Source organism: Vidua macroura, chromosome 9, assembly GCF_024509145.1.
Source record: "Vidua macroura isolate BioBank_ID:100142 chromosome 9, ASM2450914v1, whole genome shotgun sequence".
NCBI classification, from domain to species: Eukaryota; Metazoa; Chordata; class Aves; order Passeriformes; family Viduidae; genus Vidua; species Vidua macroura.
Genome location: NC_071579.1, coordinates 32,476,861 through 32,492,610, shown reverse-complemented (window position 1 = coordinate 32,492,610; position 15,750 = coordinate 32,476,861). Strand labels below are relative to the sequence as shown.

Sequence of the window (15,750 nt, the reverse complement as noted above, 5' to 3'; positions counted from 1 at the left end):
GCTCGGGAGAGCTGCAGGAGCCCCCAGGTCCATCAGGGAATGCCAGGGAGGGATGAGCAGCACAGGGGTTGTGTAAAGGGACGTGGGGAGGACCATTGCAAAGCTTGAAAAGAGTTAAGATAAGGATTCTCAGTGTGGCACTCCTGAATTTGATCTTAGTTATGAATTCTGAGTGTCCTTTAAATGAAAGAAAGGACATAAGCATAGGCAAAGGGGCAAAAACACAGGCCATGGTTAAGCACTGTAAAACACTGCAGAGGGTGGAAAATGGCTTCTCTGACTTCTCTGTCCGGTCCTATCCTGTGACACTGGTGAGGCTTTTTGCAGAGGAAAGTTTGGGATGTGCTGGTGCTCTCTGAGAGCTGGGGGAGTTGCAGGTTTAATTATTTGTCAAGGGCAGCCAGAATCTCAGAAATGTGTTACTTTATGTTTCGTAGGCTGCAATCGAAATAAATAAATGGGGCTGAGAGCTCAAATGAGTGTCTGCACAGTGGGCAGCAGCACTTCAAATGCTCGGGAGCATTAGGAGGCTGGAATGTGTTCCAGGAGCATATTGAACAATGGGAATCTCATCCCGAGCCTCGCAGCCAATTCTGTTTGCCTCCCCTCAGCTCTAATTAAGATTGACAAGGTTATCCAGAGCAGGAGAACAAATATTACAGGAATTGGAGATGTGTTGACACACGACTAAAGAACTACATGAAATTAAATTTCTAGACAGGAAATATGAGCACAATTAAGACAAGGCTATATGAGAAAATGTAGGGAATATTTGTGCGGGAATTCTCGGGCTTTGAGCTCTGGTGCTGATTTTGTGCCATTTTCACAGAATCCCAGACTGGTTTGGGCTGGAAGGGACCTCAGAGCCCCTCCAGTGCCAGCCCTGCCATGGCAGGGACACCTCCCACTGCCCCAGGCTGCTCCAAGCCTGGCCTTGGGCACTGCCAGGGATCCAGGGGCAGCCCCAGCTGCTCTGGGCACCTGTGCCAGGGCCTGCCCACCCTCCCATCCAGGAATTCCTTCCCAAAATCCCGTCCATCCCTGCCCCCTGGCAGTGGGATCCATCCCCCCTTGTCCCTTGTGAGCAGCCTCTTCCCATCTTTCCTGTAGCTCCTTCAGGTCCTGGAAGGCCACAGTTGGGTCACCCTGAAGCTCCTCTTCTCCAGTTGTTGGAGGAGGGTCTTTGACACTTATTCTTGCATAAAAGTAAAATATCAGCACTGGCACAGGTGCCCAGAGCAGCTGGGGCTGCCCCTGGATCCCGGGCAGTGCCCCAGGCCAGGCTGGACACTGGGAGCTCCTGGGACAGGGGGAGGTGTCCCTGCCCGTGAGAATGGGATGCGCTTTAAGGTCCTTTTCAACGCAAAATATCCCATGATTTAACCTAAAATAATTCAAACTTTGCAGATATTTAATGTAAATATGAATTTTCACGTGTGTTGTTGTGGGTTTTCCAGCGTGGTTTCAGTGCATGGCTCCCACCTGTCAACACACTCAGCATCCTGCCACACCTCACACAGAGATTATCAACAATCAGTAATCAAAGCAGTTTATAAAAGTCTGTTCTGATGGGAAATTGCTACATTTCAAAAGATGTGATTCTATCTTCCCTTTCTTCTACAAGTAAAATGAGCAGCCAACTTACTTTGAACATGGATAAGGAGACTGGGTATGCTTTCTTCAAAGGGAAAACGTAAAGAGAAAATAGAATTCCCACTGCTTGTTGCTATTAAAAAGCTGTTTATAGGTGAAGTGCTCAAGGAAACGGCTCCAGAGCAGCGCCCTGGTGCACAGGGTTGTGCAAATGCTGTCAGTGCCTGCGAGCAGTGCAGGAAGGGGAATCGCCTGGGAAGGGACTCCAGGGGCACCACGGCCTTTCGCAGGAGTTATAAAACCAGTTACACACAGACAGAGGGAGTCTGGGTAGCACTGAGGGGTTTTTGGGTAATCAGGGAGTGGTTGTTGGGTGCTCAGTGTTTGTTTAGGTGCTCAATGTTTAGGTGCTCAATGTTTGTTAAATGTGCTCAGTGATTGTTTAGGTGCTCAGTGATTGTTTAGGTTCTCAAGGATTTTTTAGGTGCTCAATGTTTATGTGCTCAGTGTTTAGGTGCTCAATGTTTGTTTGTGTGCTCAGTGATGGTTTAGGAGTTCAGTGTTTGTTTAGGTTCTCAAGGATTTTTTAGGTGCTCAGTGATTATGTGCTCAATGTTTAGATGCTCAATGTTTGTTTAGGTGCTCATTGTTTGTTTAAGTGCTCAATGTTTGTTTAGGTGCTCAAGGATTTTTTATGTGCTCAATGTTTATGTGCTCAATGTCTCTAAGTGCTCAGTGTTTGTTTAGGTGCTCAATGATTGTTTATGTGCTCAGTGATTTAGGAGCTCAATGTTTAGGTTCTCAAGGGTTTTTTAGGTGCTCAATGTTTAGGTGCTCAATGTTTGTTTTGGTGCTCAATGATGTTTATGTGCTCAATGTTTTGATGCTCAGTGTTTAGGTGCTCAATGACTGTTTAGGTGCTCAGTGTTTAAGTGCTCAATGTTTGTTTAGGTGCTCAATGTTTGTTTTGGTGCTCAATGTTTGTTTAGGTGCTCAATGTTTGTTTTGGTGCTCAATGTTTGTTTAGGTACTCAATGTTTATGTGCTCAATGTTTTGATGCTCAGTGTTTAGATGCTCAATGTTTCTTTAGGTGCTCAATGTTTGTTTGTGTGCTCAATGTTTGTTTTGGTGCTCAAGGATTTTTTAAGTGCTCAATGTTTAGGTGCTCAATATTTAAGTGCTCGATGTTTATTTAGGTGTTCTATGTTTAAGTATTGAATGTTTAGTTGCTCATTGACTGCTTAAGTGCTCAATGTTTCTTTAGGCGCTCAATGATTGTTTAAGTGGTCAATGATTGTTTAAGAGCTTAATGTTTAAGTGCTCCATATGTAAGTGCTCAGTGTTTGTATAGGTGCTCAATGTTTAGGTGCTCACTGTTTGAGTGTTAAACATCGTTTTAGTGCTCAGTGCTTGTTTAGGTGCTCAGTGTTTGTTTAGGTGTTCTGTGTTTAAGTGCTCAATTATTTTTAGGTGCTCAGTGTTTGTTTAAGTGCTCAATGATTTTTTGGTGGTCAGTGTTTAAGTGCTCAATGATTTTTAGGTGCTCAGTGTTTGTTTAGGTGCTCAGTGTTTGTTTAGGTGCTCAGTGTTGGGTGTTCAATCATTGTTTAGGTGCTCCACGTTTGCTTAGGTGCTCAAGGAATTTTTAAGTGCCCAATGTTTCTTTAGGTGCTCAGTGTTTATAGGTTCTCAGTGTTTGGGTGTTCAGTGTTTAAGTGCCCAATGTTAGTTTGGGTGTTCAATGATGGTTTAAGTGCTCAGTAATTGTTTAAGTGCTCAGTGTTTGTTTGGGTGTTTAAGGATTGTTTAAGTGACTGTTTAAGTGGTCAGTGTTGGTTTGGGTGGTCAGTCAGGACTGTTCCTTTAGAAAGGCAAGGTGAATGTTTGGGTAGTCCAGGAATGTTTGTTTGTGTTGTGCAATCCGTGTTTGTTTGGGTAGTCCAGGAATGTCTGTTTGTGTTGTCCAGTGTTTGTTTGTTTGGGTTGTGGGTGGAATGTTGCTTGGGAAGGTCGTTCCTCCTTCTCTGAGTGCGCCATCCCCCGAGCCCCCAGACCCCGTGTGCTGGGAATTGCCATTTGTCTCAGGCAGCAGCGGGGGTGTTTAATGGCAGGGGAAACTGAAACTCCCCATTTGGATCCCTTCTCCTCGAAAGGCTGGGCTGGCTGACTCTCGAGGTTGCTCAGAGCGTGGGCTGTTTCTGGTTTGAGGGGCTCAGGGCAGTGCTGGGACACAGAGGCACCCCAGCCCGGAGCCCTGGCCCTGCCTGGCGGGCAGGGAGAGCTCGGTGAGCCGCTCCCCTCCTCCGAGCACCGCTCTGCAGATCTGAGCTGGAATCCTGCCCTTGCGCCGGCGTTCCCTGCGTGTGCTCTCCTCCCCAGGGTACAGCTCCTTTCCTTGCTGCACCAGGTGGTGTGAGGGGCAGTGATGGCAGGAGAAGGACAGTGCCATCCCCGGGATCCTTCCCCACTGTCCCCGGGACCCCTCCCCATCCCTCCCTGTGACCCCTCCCCATCCCTCCCCTGGACCCCTCCCCATCCCTCCCTGGGATCTCTCCCCATCCCTCCCTGGGATCTCTCCCCATCCATCCCTGGGATCTCTCCCCATCCCTCCCCTGGACCCCTCCCCATCCCTCCCTGTGACCCCTCCCCATCCCTCCCCTGGACTCCTCCCCATCCCTCCCTGGGATCTCTCCCCATCCCTCCCTGGGATCTCTCCCCATCCATCCCTGGGATCTCTCCCCATCCCTCCCCTGGACCCCTCCCCATCCCTCCCCTGGACCCCTCCCCATCCCTCCCTGGGATCTCTCCCCATCCCTCCCTGTGACCCTTCCCCATCCTTCCCCTGGACCCCTCCCCATCCCTCCCTGGGATCTCTCCCCATCCATCCCTGTGACCCCTCCCCATCCCTCCCTGGGATCTCTCCCCATCCATCCCTGTGACCCCTCCCCATCCCTCCCTGGGATCTCTCCCCATCCCTCCCTGTGACCCCTCTCCATCCCTCTCTGGGACCCCTCCCCATCCATCCCCGGGACCCCTCCCCAGTGCTGTCCTGCCGGGCTGGCCCGGGGGTCTCGTCCCCTCCTTCCTGCCAGGATCTGCCCCCCCCCGGGGCTGTTCAGTCGTGCTGTTAATAATGCATTCGTCTGGAGCAAGCAGCTGGGAGGTTCATCCAAAAATCTGACTGGTGCTGGCAAACACAGCCCGAGCCATCTGTGCCAAGGCCCTGTATTTACATCATCCATCCACAACCAGCTCCTGCTCTTGTAAATCAAGAGATCATTGTGATCCCCCTGAAAGATTCATTGTGGTGAAAGACTGCAGCACAATTAAATTTGCCTTCTTTTATTATTTATCACTAACATTCCAACCAGTGGTATATCAACAAAGTAAATGTTCCGGGAGATAAGGCCAGATAAAATCATGGATCAGCCCTGGTAGAAGGGAGACAAATGGAGTCATTCAGTCATGAGTTTGGGCAGGAATTCTGTTTCATGAGAGAGCCCTTGGTATTTTGAAATGTTGTTTTCACTCCGCCGGGGGCTGGAGATTGCTCCTGGACTATTCTGGCAGAAATGGAGTTGCAGGGACGGCGCGTGTGCCAGCAGCTCGGTGTGACACAGATTGATATCTAGTGACCTGCTGGGGGGACACTTGGGGAACGTGCTCTGCCTGCCAGAGAGCAGAGACCTGGATCAGAGGTGGATCATCCTGCCTCTGGAGCAGGAGCCAGCCTGCTCCCAGGGGGTGTCGGAGCCCTGGGGGCTGGAGCTGCTCCTGCTCTGCCCCGGGGCTGGTTTCCAGCTGCGGGAGGGGCAGCAGAGGGGTCCCACAGCTCACACTGCTGCACAGGCAGCTGGGGTTTGGAAGCACCCACGCCTCAGCAGCTCCAGAACCTCCCTGCTCTGCTCCTCTCTGAGTGGTGACGCAGCAGCGCGTGGGCCCCCGTGGGTGGGAGTGTTTGGGTGGGATTTGGACTCCTCTGGGCTGTTTTCAGCCAGCTTTGGAGGTTTCTGCACCAGGAGCTGCAGGCTGGGAGCGGAGCTGCTTGGTCAGACGTGTGGTACCTCTGGGGCTGGTTATTTATTTATAAACCTGCTGTCTCTGCTATAAAAAGCTTTGCAATAGCCCAATAATAAATGCATTCATCACCACATCTGCTGTAATCACTGCAGCTCCTGAGCTGCTATTTGGCTCTCATTAGTTGCAACTCCCATTCACCTATAATTTTGGAGAACACACAATTATGTGTTATCACTCCTTCAAGTGATTACTACACTGGATGTTTTTAAGATAATGGCGTGGAACACGCCGTGATGAATTACACCTCTCCAGGTAGTTTTGTTTCTGTCATTAACTCTATTATTTTATTTAAACCAGCCTGGAGGAGCTGTGGGGCAGGGTTGGCATCACCTGCCTGGGGAAGGGACCCAGGTCAAGGCTGATCCGATAAAGGACGTGGCCCAGCACACAATTACCTCCCTCCTGTCCGTCCTCCCCACTCACACTGCACATATTATTATGAGGAGACTGGAAAACCCAACCTGCTGGCACCTGGAAAGGTCCTTTTTTTCATTAAGCTTTGATAGCAATAAAAGCCCTTTCAGGGAGAACATGGGGAAGAACAGGAATATTGAGAAATCCCTGGAGCCTGGGGGAGAAGAGGGGAGTGGACCCAGCTCTGCTGAGGAGCAGGAGCAGCCACAGCTCTGCCTGCAGCTCCTCCTCCCTCTGCCCTCCCCTGTGCTGGCACTGCTGAGACCCCACCTCAAATCCTGGCTCCAGCTCTTGGTCCCTCAGGACAAAACTGACCCTGAGGGGCTGGAGCGTGGCCAGGGCAGGGAACGGAGCTGGGAAGGGGCTGGAGAATCCCTGAGGGAGCTGGGAAGGGGCTGGAGAATCCCTGAGGGAGCTGGGAAGGGGCTGGAGAATTCCTGAGGGAGCTGGGAAGGTGCTGGAGAATCCCTGAGGGAGCTGGGAAGGGGCTGGAGAATCCCTGAGGGAGCTGGGAAGGGGCTCAGCCTGGAGCAAAGGAGGCTCAGGGGGCCCTTGTGGCTCTGCACAGCTCCTGACAGGAGGGGACAGCCGGGGGGGTCGGGCTCTGCTCCAGGGAACAGGGACAGGAGGAGAGGGAACGGCCTGAGGCTGGGCCAGGGCAGGCTCAGGGTGGGCAGCAGCAGGAATTTCCCCATGGAAAAGGGCGTCAGGGATTGGCACTGCCCAGGGAGGGTTGGAGTGCCCATCCCTGGAGTGTCCAAGGATGTGGCACTTCACTGTTTCTCCCTCAGCTGGAGGTAGCTTTGCAGACCCTTCCCCTTTGCTGTCCCTTCCCCTTTGCAGTCCCTTCCCCTTTGCTGTCCCTGCTCTGCCCTGTCCCACCTGCCACGCCAGCCCAGCCCAGGTGCAGCAGTGCACAAGGACAGGTTCAGTCCCTGCTGAGCAGGTCTGGGCCGTGCCAGGGCATTCCCAGGGCTTGGGGCACAGTGCCCATCCAGCCCCCTCTCAGCCAGGGCAGGGCCCTGGCACAGCCTCCCCTGCAAACCCTGCAAAGGGCTTTGGTCACGGCCACTGCCCGGGGAGCACGCCTGGGCTTCCTTCCAGAATTAAAAATCAGCACCAATGTACGTGTCCTAGAACTGAAATGAAGGCACTTTCTCACTGCTCTAATCCAGCTGGATATTTCGGGATGTTGAAACCCCTCAGCACCACGCTGGGATGTAACAGGAAATGTTTTCTCGTTCTCCAGACCTTTGCCTTGCTTTGGTCTCAGAGCTTATGGTGCTTTTTATTCCTTTAATTTGTGTTTCAGTGTTGTGTGGTAAAAAAAGAGTCAGAAAAAAACCCTCTGACTTTGGCAGTCCTTTAAAATAAACACAATAATCTCCCAAATTTTCCAAGACCCCTTTCCCTGAGGAATAGTGCAAAACCAAAAGGCAAAGCCATGTCTCGAATTGTTTCCTTACTTTTCTGCATTGGTAATGTCTTCTTTGTCATTTCTGGAAGCCAGTGTTTGTCTATCATAAATCTCCAGGAATTAATAAATATCACATGCAGCAGCCAGACCCTTTTTAATATTTCAAATAATGGGATGAATCTGGGAGTTACTCTCTGAAGCTGAAACCAAGGCTCTCACGCCAACACTGGTGTGGGATATTATTTCTGAGCCTTCAAAGAGAAAATAATACGGGCTCCCATGAAGGAAATGATTAATGACTAAAAATTCTGTGCTTTACACTGCAGTGTTTTGTCCATTTTAGTATGAAAATACATCCGTGAAGGGGGGAGGGAATATTTTTGTATAATTAGAACCAAATGAATTTATTGCAGTCGTGGCAGCAGCAGTTTCTCTGTCCTCACCATGGGGAAAAATCCATTTCCTGGTGGCAGGAGGGAAACAGCCACGAAGGGCATGGCTGGGGGCTGTGTGCCAGGAAACCCCTGGGAAGGTGGAACCCCTGGGAATGTGGAACCCCCTGGGAAAATGGCCTTTCTCCTGCTTGGATGGACTGGCAGGTGCTGAGGGTGGAACCCACAGGGATTACAGGTCACGTGGCATCAGCTGTAGGGAAAATTACATTTCAAATCCTGCGGAGGAACAAACACTTTTGCTCTTAATTACTAATATTCGGCTGGTTTTCTGTCTGGGGAGTTTCAGACTTAGGGGTTAATCCCTGGTTATCTGCAGACTGATCTCCTGGAGCGTCTCCAGGCAGATGGGATTGTGAGCCCAGCAGCTGGAGATGCCGGGTGCACACGGTCCCTGCTGCTGGTCCCGGTGTCCCACCCACGGGAATCCGAGTTCCCTGGCCGGGAAACACTGCCTGGGCTCTGGAGCAGTGCTGCAGGAGCAGGGAGGGAGGTCGATGATGCTAATTACTCAGGAGCACCGGGCTAGCACGGCTGTCCCAGGAGCTTTGCTGGGTGAAATCCTCGTCCTGTTCCCCGCTCCTTGTGCAGGAATCCATGGACCACCAAACAGCGATGGAATGGGCTGGTGGGACAGAGGTGGGACAGCAGGACACCAAGGGATGGTGCAGGGCACCAGGGAGAGCCCAGGGCGTTTGCAGGGCCTGCAGGAAATGCAGTTTGCTGCCAGCTGGGGCTGTGCAGGGGACAGGGCTGAAATCCCTGTGGGATCCTTGGGGCCGCTTCTCCTCAATCCCCACTGCCAGCTCAGGCAGGGCACAGTCCCTGGGGTTTGGGGTTCCTGGGAGCAGCAGGCAGGACACAATCCCTGGGGTTTGGGGTTCCTGGGAGCAGCAGGCACAGCACAGTCCCTGGGGTTTGGGGTTCCTGGCAGCAGCAGGCACAGCAAAGTCCCTGGGGTTTGGGGTTCCTGGGAGCAGCAGCAGGCACAGCACAGTCCCTGGGGTTTGGGGTTCCTGGGAGCAGCAGGCACAGCACAGTCCCTGGGATTTGGGGTTCCTGGCAGCAGCAGCGGGCTGGAGGGGTGCACTCACTGCTCCTGCCCCCACTCCTGTCACTGTCCCCCGAGAGGGGCTCGGGGCTGCAGCACAGAGTCTGGGGGGTTTGGCCTGGCCTGGCTGCTGGCAGGCACAGTCTGGGTTCTGCTGCAAAGCCTGGCCCGGACACGTCCCCTGTCCATTCCCTCCTGCAGTGCCGCCCCTCCAGAGCCGCTTGTGGGGGTCAGCTGCTGTGACCCCAGTGTGGAAGTCCTTGTTCCCCCAGCCCGGCAGCCAAAGAAAGAGCCTGGGATGCTCCAATTGCACTTTCAAGGTTGTTCATTTCTTCTTATCTACAACATTCTTTCTCTGACCTGCCCAGCTCTGCCTAGCAAGGAGGCCATGGCAGTCTGACCTCGAGCCTTGGGTGGCTCCCACCTTATACACTCAAAACTACGTGTGTGTGTTTACAATTTATTACCAATTCCCATCACCTCTGTTAGACTGGGAATCTCTGCCTTAAACCAACAGAAAAGTGTCACCAGCACAGCAAGACATGGAGGGCAAGACGAAGGAGAAGGCCAGGACATGCCCAAATTCCTCCATCTTGACCCCCTGAATTATATTCTAAAAACCCCAAAATTCTACTTTTCCACCCTGTGTTAGTTCAACTACCACACTGCTCAAACCCCTGTGGCTTGTAATTCCTCACACAGAGTTGGCAGCTTTTTCCACGGGCTAAAATGGAAGCCACAGGTGTTTTTGACTTTGTGCCAAGGTCTCTGAGCCCCCTGCCAGGGTCTGGAGCCAGCCAGGGCAGCCAGAGGGATGTGCTGGACTCCGACACCACCTGTGTGGGGTCGGGGTTTGTGGGGTGGGGGTTTGTGGGGTCGGGGTTTGTGTCTCAGGATGGAGCAGCCTCCCTCTGCAGGGAGCTGTGACATTTGCATCTCTCACCCATAACTGGTGGTACTGATTGATAAATGGTGCTACTGATAAATGGTGTTACCCCCTGGGGAAGCAAAAGCTTCCTAGCACTGGGGGTTTTAAACCCTATTTAGTGTTTTTGGTCACCAATCTCCCTTCCTGGAGCAGTTCCTCTGCCCTGCCCAGAGCTGGCTGCCCTCATGGGCCGTTCTGTGCCCGTCCCTCCCCGGTGACCCCCCTGTGCTCTGGGGGTTCTGGCACAGCTGAAATTCCCCAGGAAAGGTGAAACTGGGGCAGCAGCAGCTATGCACTGTGGGGACAGCCCGAGCTGGGCTGTGGGGCAGCCAGGGCTGGGCCAGCGCTGCTCCCATCCTGGCCAGCGAGGCCTCGGCTCCCCCAGGGACTGATGTGATGTGAGAAAACAAATTCTGTAAACAAAATCCAAACCCGGGAGGGCAGCGAGCGCCTGGGCCAGCTCCTGTGCAGAATCCCGGGCTCGGAGCTGCAGCGAATTCTGAGCGCGAAAGCAAAAGGATCAATAACGAAAATGACTTCAAACTGAAGGGAGGCACGGTCAGACTGGAGATCAGGGGCAGATCCCTCCCTGGCAGGGTGGGCAGCCCTGGCACAGGTGCCCAGAGCAGCTGGGGCTGCCCCTGCATCCCTGGCAGTGCCCAGGGCCAGGCTGGACGCTGGGGCAGTGGGAGATGTCCCTGCAGGGCAGGGGGGCACTGGGTGGGATTTATTTAAGGTCTCTCCCAGCCCAAACCATTGCAGAATTTTGAGATTTTTTCTCCTCTCAAGCGCTGCCCAGGCACCTTCCAGCTGCAGCCCAGGGAGGGTCCCAGGCCTTGGACACGGGATGTCCCCCATTCCTGGGGTTTCTGGAGCAGGGCAAGGCTGGGGGGCATTCCAGGCAATTCCTGGCAATTCCTGGCAATTCCAGACAATTCCAGACAATTCCAGGCAATTCCTGGCAATTCCAGACAACTCCAGACAATTCCAGGCAATTCCTGGTAATTCCTGGCAATTCCAGACAACTCCAGACAATTCCAGACAATTCCAGACAATTCCAGGCAATTCCTGGCAATTCCAGACAATTCCAGACAATTTCAGGCAATTCCAGACAATTCCAGGCAATTCCTGGCAATTCCAGACAATTCCAGACAATTCCAGACAATTCCAGGCAACTCCAGACAATTCCAGGCAATTCCTGGCAATTCCTGGCAATTCCAGACAATTCCTGGCAATTCCAGGCAATTCCTGGCAATTCCAGACAATTCCAGACAATTCCAGACAATTCCAGGCAATTCCTGGCAATTCCAGACAATTCCAGGCAACTCCAGACAATTCCAGGCAATTCCTGTCCTTCAGGGCAGCCAGGTGGGATCCCAGCCTGTGGAGGCTCCTGGAGCAGAGCCCCTGTGCAGTTTTAATTAAGCAAGTGGAAGAGCTGTTTTTCACAAAGATTAATGGATCTCTGTTTTAATTATGGTGGAATAATAGACTAGAGAGCTGGGAAAGTGGGAGGCATTAAAAAAAGAGGATTAAAAACTTGAGGGAAGCTGGGTGAGACTATATTTTTCCGTACTTACAAATTACAGAAGACCATTCCCATTAATAATGATTGGAAAAATAATAAAGCACCCTCAGCCATGTATGACAGTTAACATTAAAATCTATTTTTTATGCTTGTTGTGTGGGGAATTTCTGATTACAGTCATCAGTTAAAAAAGAAACCGCTTTTTTTCCAATCTTCCAAATTTAAATACAGAAGAATTCTCTGCTGAGTTCAGCTATGGTTTCATCAATACTTTTCCAAGCCATGGCAAGGTAAAAAGAGCAAAAGTCACTTTTATTTAATGACTGTTATGCTTACTTTAGTTGTGCTGCAGTGTTATTATTTATTGCTAAAAATAATTGGTTCTATGCATAGATTTTAAAAATTACATTGCAGGAAATGCTGCTGGGGTGTGCAGGGAGTCTGATATAAACAGAATTCAGGGAAAGAGAGGAGAAGGAAAAGAGAGGAAAGGGGAAGAGAGGAAGGGAAAAATGAGGGAAGGCCTCTGATGTTTGCAGTTTTTACTGTTGGTCGTCCTTTCAATGAATGATTTCCCAGAGATTGCTGTAGGAAGGGTTTTATTGTTATTTTTTTTGTTAGAGCTCATTGTGCTCTGCTGGAATCCCTGCCCTGTCCTGGGCAGAAGCACGGTGGCACACAAACCCTGCATGGACAGGCTGCTCTGCCTTAGGAAATTGTAAAAGTCGGGGGGGGAAAGGCCAAGCCTTCCTTTAAACAGTAAAAATCCTGGATTTTCCTCATTTCTGTTCCCCTGCAGAAATCCAGCGCAGCCTCTGCTGGGCAGAGGCTCCCGTGGGAGGAGGTGGGCTCAGAGTGTCCTGCAGGAGAGCTGCAGGCAATAACTGGGACTGGGAAGTGATTTGCAAACAGAAAGGGATTAAATTTGTTAGATTAGAAAACATTTCTGAGATGAATCATCTGATTGCTGCTTCCGTGGGGTAAATATGCACTTTATCCATCACATCCCACGTGGGTGGTGGGAAAGCACAGGATATTGGCTGCTGCTGGAGCTGAAAGCCACCGTGGCCGAGGGCTCCAGGCAAGCTGGGCAGCAGCTCCAGAGCAGCCACAGAGCTCGGGGTGCTCAAGGAGCTCGTCTGGGGGTGTCCCAGGATGGGTGGGCTTGGGAAGGACCTCCAAGCCCAGCCCATCCCACCCTGAGATCCTGGAGGTCTTTTCCAGCCTCAGTGATTCTGTGAATTCTTTTCTGGTTTTGTTGGGGTTTTTTTTGGTTTTTTTTTTTTTGTTTTGGTTTTTTTTTTTGTTTTGGTTTGGTTTTTTTTTTTTGGTTTTTTTTTTTTGGTTTTGTTTTTTTTTTTTTTTTTTTTTGTTGTTTTGTTGTTTTTTTTGGGGTTTTTTTTTTTGTGGTTTTTTTTTTTTCCTGGCAAGCCACACAGAGAGCAGGGAGCTGGTGGAACTGGGTTTTTGTGCTGGGAGAGGAGGAGGAGGCTGCTTGTCTCTCCTCGGGGAAGAATTCACAGTGCTAAGGCTTCCCTCCAAGGTTTGGACGTGTGAGCGTGAATAAACAGTGGGAGAGTGAAATTAATGAAGTGGGAAATGCTCACTGAGCTACAGGCTACCTGCAGAAATGCTGGTTTGTAATGCGTGGAGTCCCACGGTGCTCTGGGCTGGGAGGGACCTTAAATCCCATCTCATTCCAGCCCAGTCTGGGCAGGGACAGCTCCCTCAGGCCAGGCTGCTCAGCTGTGCTGGATGGACTGGACCCAGCTGCTGCAGAGATTCAGTGGGAAAGGAACACGTGCCAGAAAAACCTCCGTGAATTGGAGCCTTCTCTGCCTCTCCCACCCCGCTGTTCACTAGAATCAAGTTCAAAACACTCACAGGACTTTGAAAGAGGCTCCTTGCCTTCCCTGGATGGGACCAGACCCTACAGAACTGCTCCTGCAGGGATCCCAGCCTCAAAGTGCCTCTTCCCGGTGACATCCCAATTCTCTGCTCTGTAAATGGGGGTTTTTTATCCCACGTCGCAGCTTCCCTCAGAACCCTTTCAGATTTAATGTTGAGATCATTAATTAAATGAATGGTTATTCTCATGCTTTGTTTCTGAACCATTTCAGCCTGGTGTTTCCAGTTCCTTATTCCTGAATGGAATGTCATTTTCCACTTAAACAATACTGCCAGATGCTTAAGCCACCAAATCACCATTTTCTCCCTCCAGTTTCTATGGTTCTGCTATTTTAATGTTTCATCAAAGGGATGAGCTCTATTGCATTCCCTTCTTCTCTTGCATTTCCTTCATGTAGAAAGCTCTTTATGAAATAAAAATGTCCCATTAGTCTGTTGCACTTTCTATTATCCTCCTTCTTACCTTCCTTCAGCTTTTAAAATTGTTTCAAAGCCTTAAATTCCAAGGTGGGCATGGGGGTGAGACTAAAATTTGCCGAATTAATTCTCCATGTTTCCCGAGGAGTCGTTAATTCGTGGAGAGAAATGCAGATTTCCCGGTGCCACAGCATCCCTTCCCGATGGCTCCTGGGTCTGCAGCCTCCTGCTCTCAGCCCCGGGCCCGTGGAGGATTTCCTGGGCCCGTTATTCCATCGGCTGCTCCGCCTTGTCCCGCGTGCTGGCTGGGGGAAACGGAGCGCCGTGGTGTTGAGCCAGGCTTAGACCCCCTCGGGCAGGCTCAGGCTCCTCCATCAGCTCCGGGAATAAAGCTGCTCCTGCCTCTCCTCCCTGTCCTGGGACCCCCTCACTGCAGCCCCCGAGGGAGGGGAACTCCCGGGATGGGATGGGATGGGATGGGATGGGATGGGATGGGATGGGCTGCCAGGTCCCTTCCCACCCAAACCACTGTGGGGGTTCTGGGGTTCTATGAACCCTCTGAAAAGAAGCTGGTTTGGGTTCTCTGATGTCCAGGTGGTTTCTGCTGGAAAAGTCTCTTGGTTCCTGAGCTCAGCAGCAGAAGGGGGCTGTGCCTCAGGAACAGGGCGGGAATTTTCCATGGAGCACACGTTGCTGCTGACCCTCGGGGCTGAGGCTGCAGGAGAAAGGGCTGGGCCAGCCCAGGCAGGAATAAGAACTGAGGCTTTCCTCCTGGTGCTCCAGCAGCCTCCCCCAGCAGGAGAACGGGGCAGGAAGAGCAGAGCAGACAGAGCAGCCTGTGGTTACCGTGTCTGTAAGCTGGGCTTTGGGTGCAGGATGGTTCTGAGTTAACAAGTGATTCCTGGTGTGAGTTCAGCTCTGGTAAATCCCAGCTGTGCTCAGCCTAAGCGCAGCAGCAGCCAGTGGCACTGAGCAGCTCCTCCAGCCCCGTGCTCAGGGTTTCGCTTTTCCCCAGGTGTTACCTGGAAGATGGAGCCTCCAAAGGGGCCTGGCTGAACCGCTCCAGCATCATCTTCGCGGGCAGCGACAAGTGGTCGGTGGATCCCCGCGTGTCCATCGCCACGGCCAACCACAGGGAGTACAGCCTGCAGATCCAGGACGTGGACGTGACGGACGACGGCCCCTACACCTGCTCCGTGCAGACCCAGCACACGCCCAGGACCATGCAGGTGCACCTGACCGTGCAAGGTAGGGCTGCGAGAGTTCCTCCTTCCTTCCTTCCTTCCTTCCTTCCTTCCTTCCTTCCTTCCTTCCTTCCTTCCTTCCTTCCTTCCTTCCTTCCTTCCTTCCTTCCTTCCTTCCTTCCTTCCTTCCTTCCTTCCTTCCTTCCTTCCTTCCTTCCTTCCTTCCTTCCTTCCTTCCTTCCTTCCTTCCTTCCTTCCTTCCTTCCTTCCTTCCTTCCTTCCTTCCTTCCTTCCTTCCTTCCTTCCTTCCTTCCTTCCTTCCTTCCTTCCTTCCTTCCTTCCTTCCTTCCTTCCTTCCTTCCTTCCTTCCTTCCTTCCTTCCTTCCTTCCTTCCTTCCTTCCTTCCTTCCTTCCTTCCTTCCTTCCTTCCCTCATTCCTTCCCTCATTCCTTCCCTCATTCCCTCATTCCTTCCCTCATTCCCTCATTCCCTCCCTCCCGAGCTCTGGTGTCAGCTTTCACATGGGTTTAATATTTATTGCATTGTTCCAGGGTGAACAATTCTTGGTTTTGATTGTCTTCCTAATAATTAATGCCCTCATGCAAGGGCTAAAAAAACAAGTTGGAAATTAATTGCGTGTATAAAATACATCAACAGGAGCTTAAAATTAATTAGGCTAACTACAAGCATATAGAGAAATAATAACTCAATAGTTAAAAATATGCATAATTATTAAGCAATTGCATTTATATCTTCAGAAATGCAAAGTATAACCTA

The 15,750-nt window shown here is 51.4% G+C and overlaps 1 protein-coding gene across 2 annotated transcripts in view; it reads left to right on the top strand.

The window, feature by feature from the left end:
* NEGR1 (neuronal growth regulator 1) overlaps positions 1-15,750 on the top strand; it is a 186,050-nt gene that overhangs the window by 67,369 nt on the left and 102,931 nt on the right. For both annotated transcript variants that reach the window (XM_053985138.1, XM_053985137.1), the window contains exon 2: positions 14,805-15,037. In XM_053985138.1, coding sequence (XP_053841113.1) covers positions 14,805-15,037 — 233 coding nt within the window. The remainder of the gene's footprint in view (positions 1-14,804; positions 15,038-15,750) is intronic.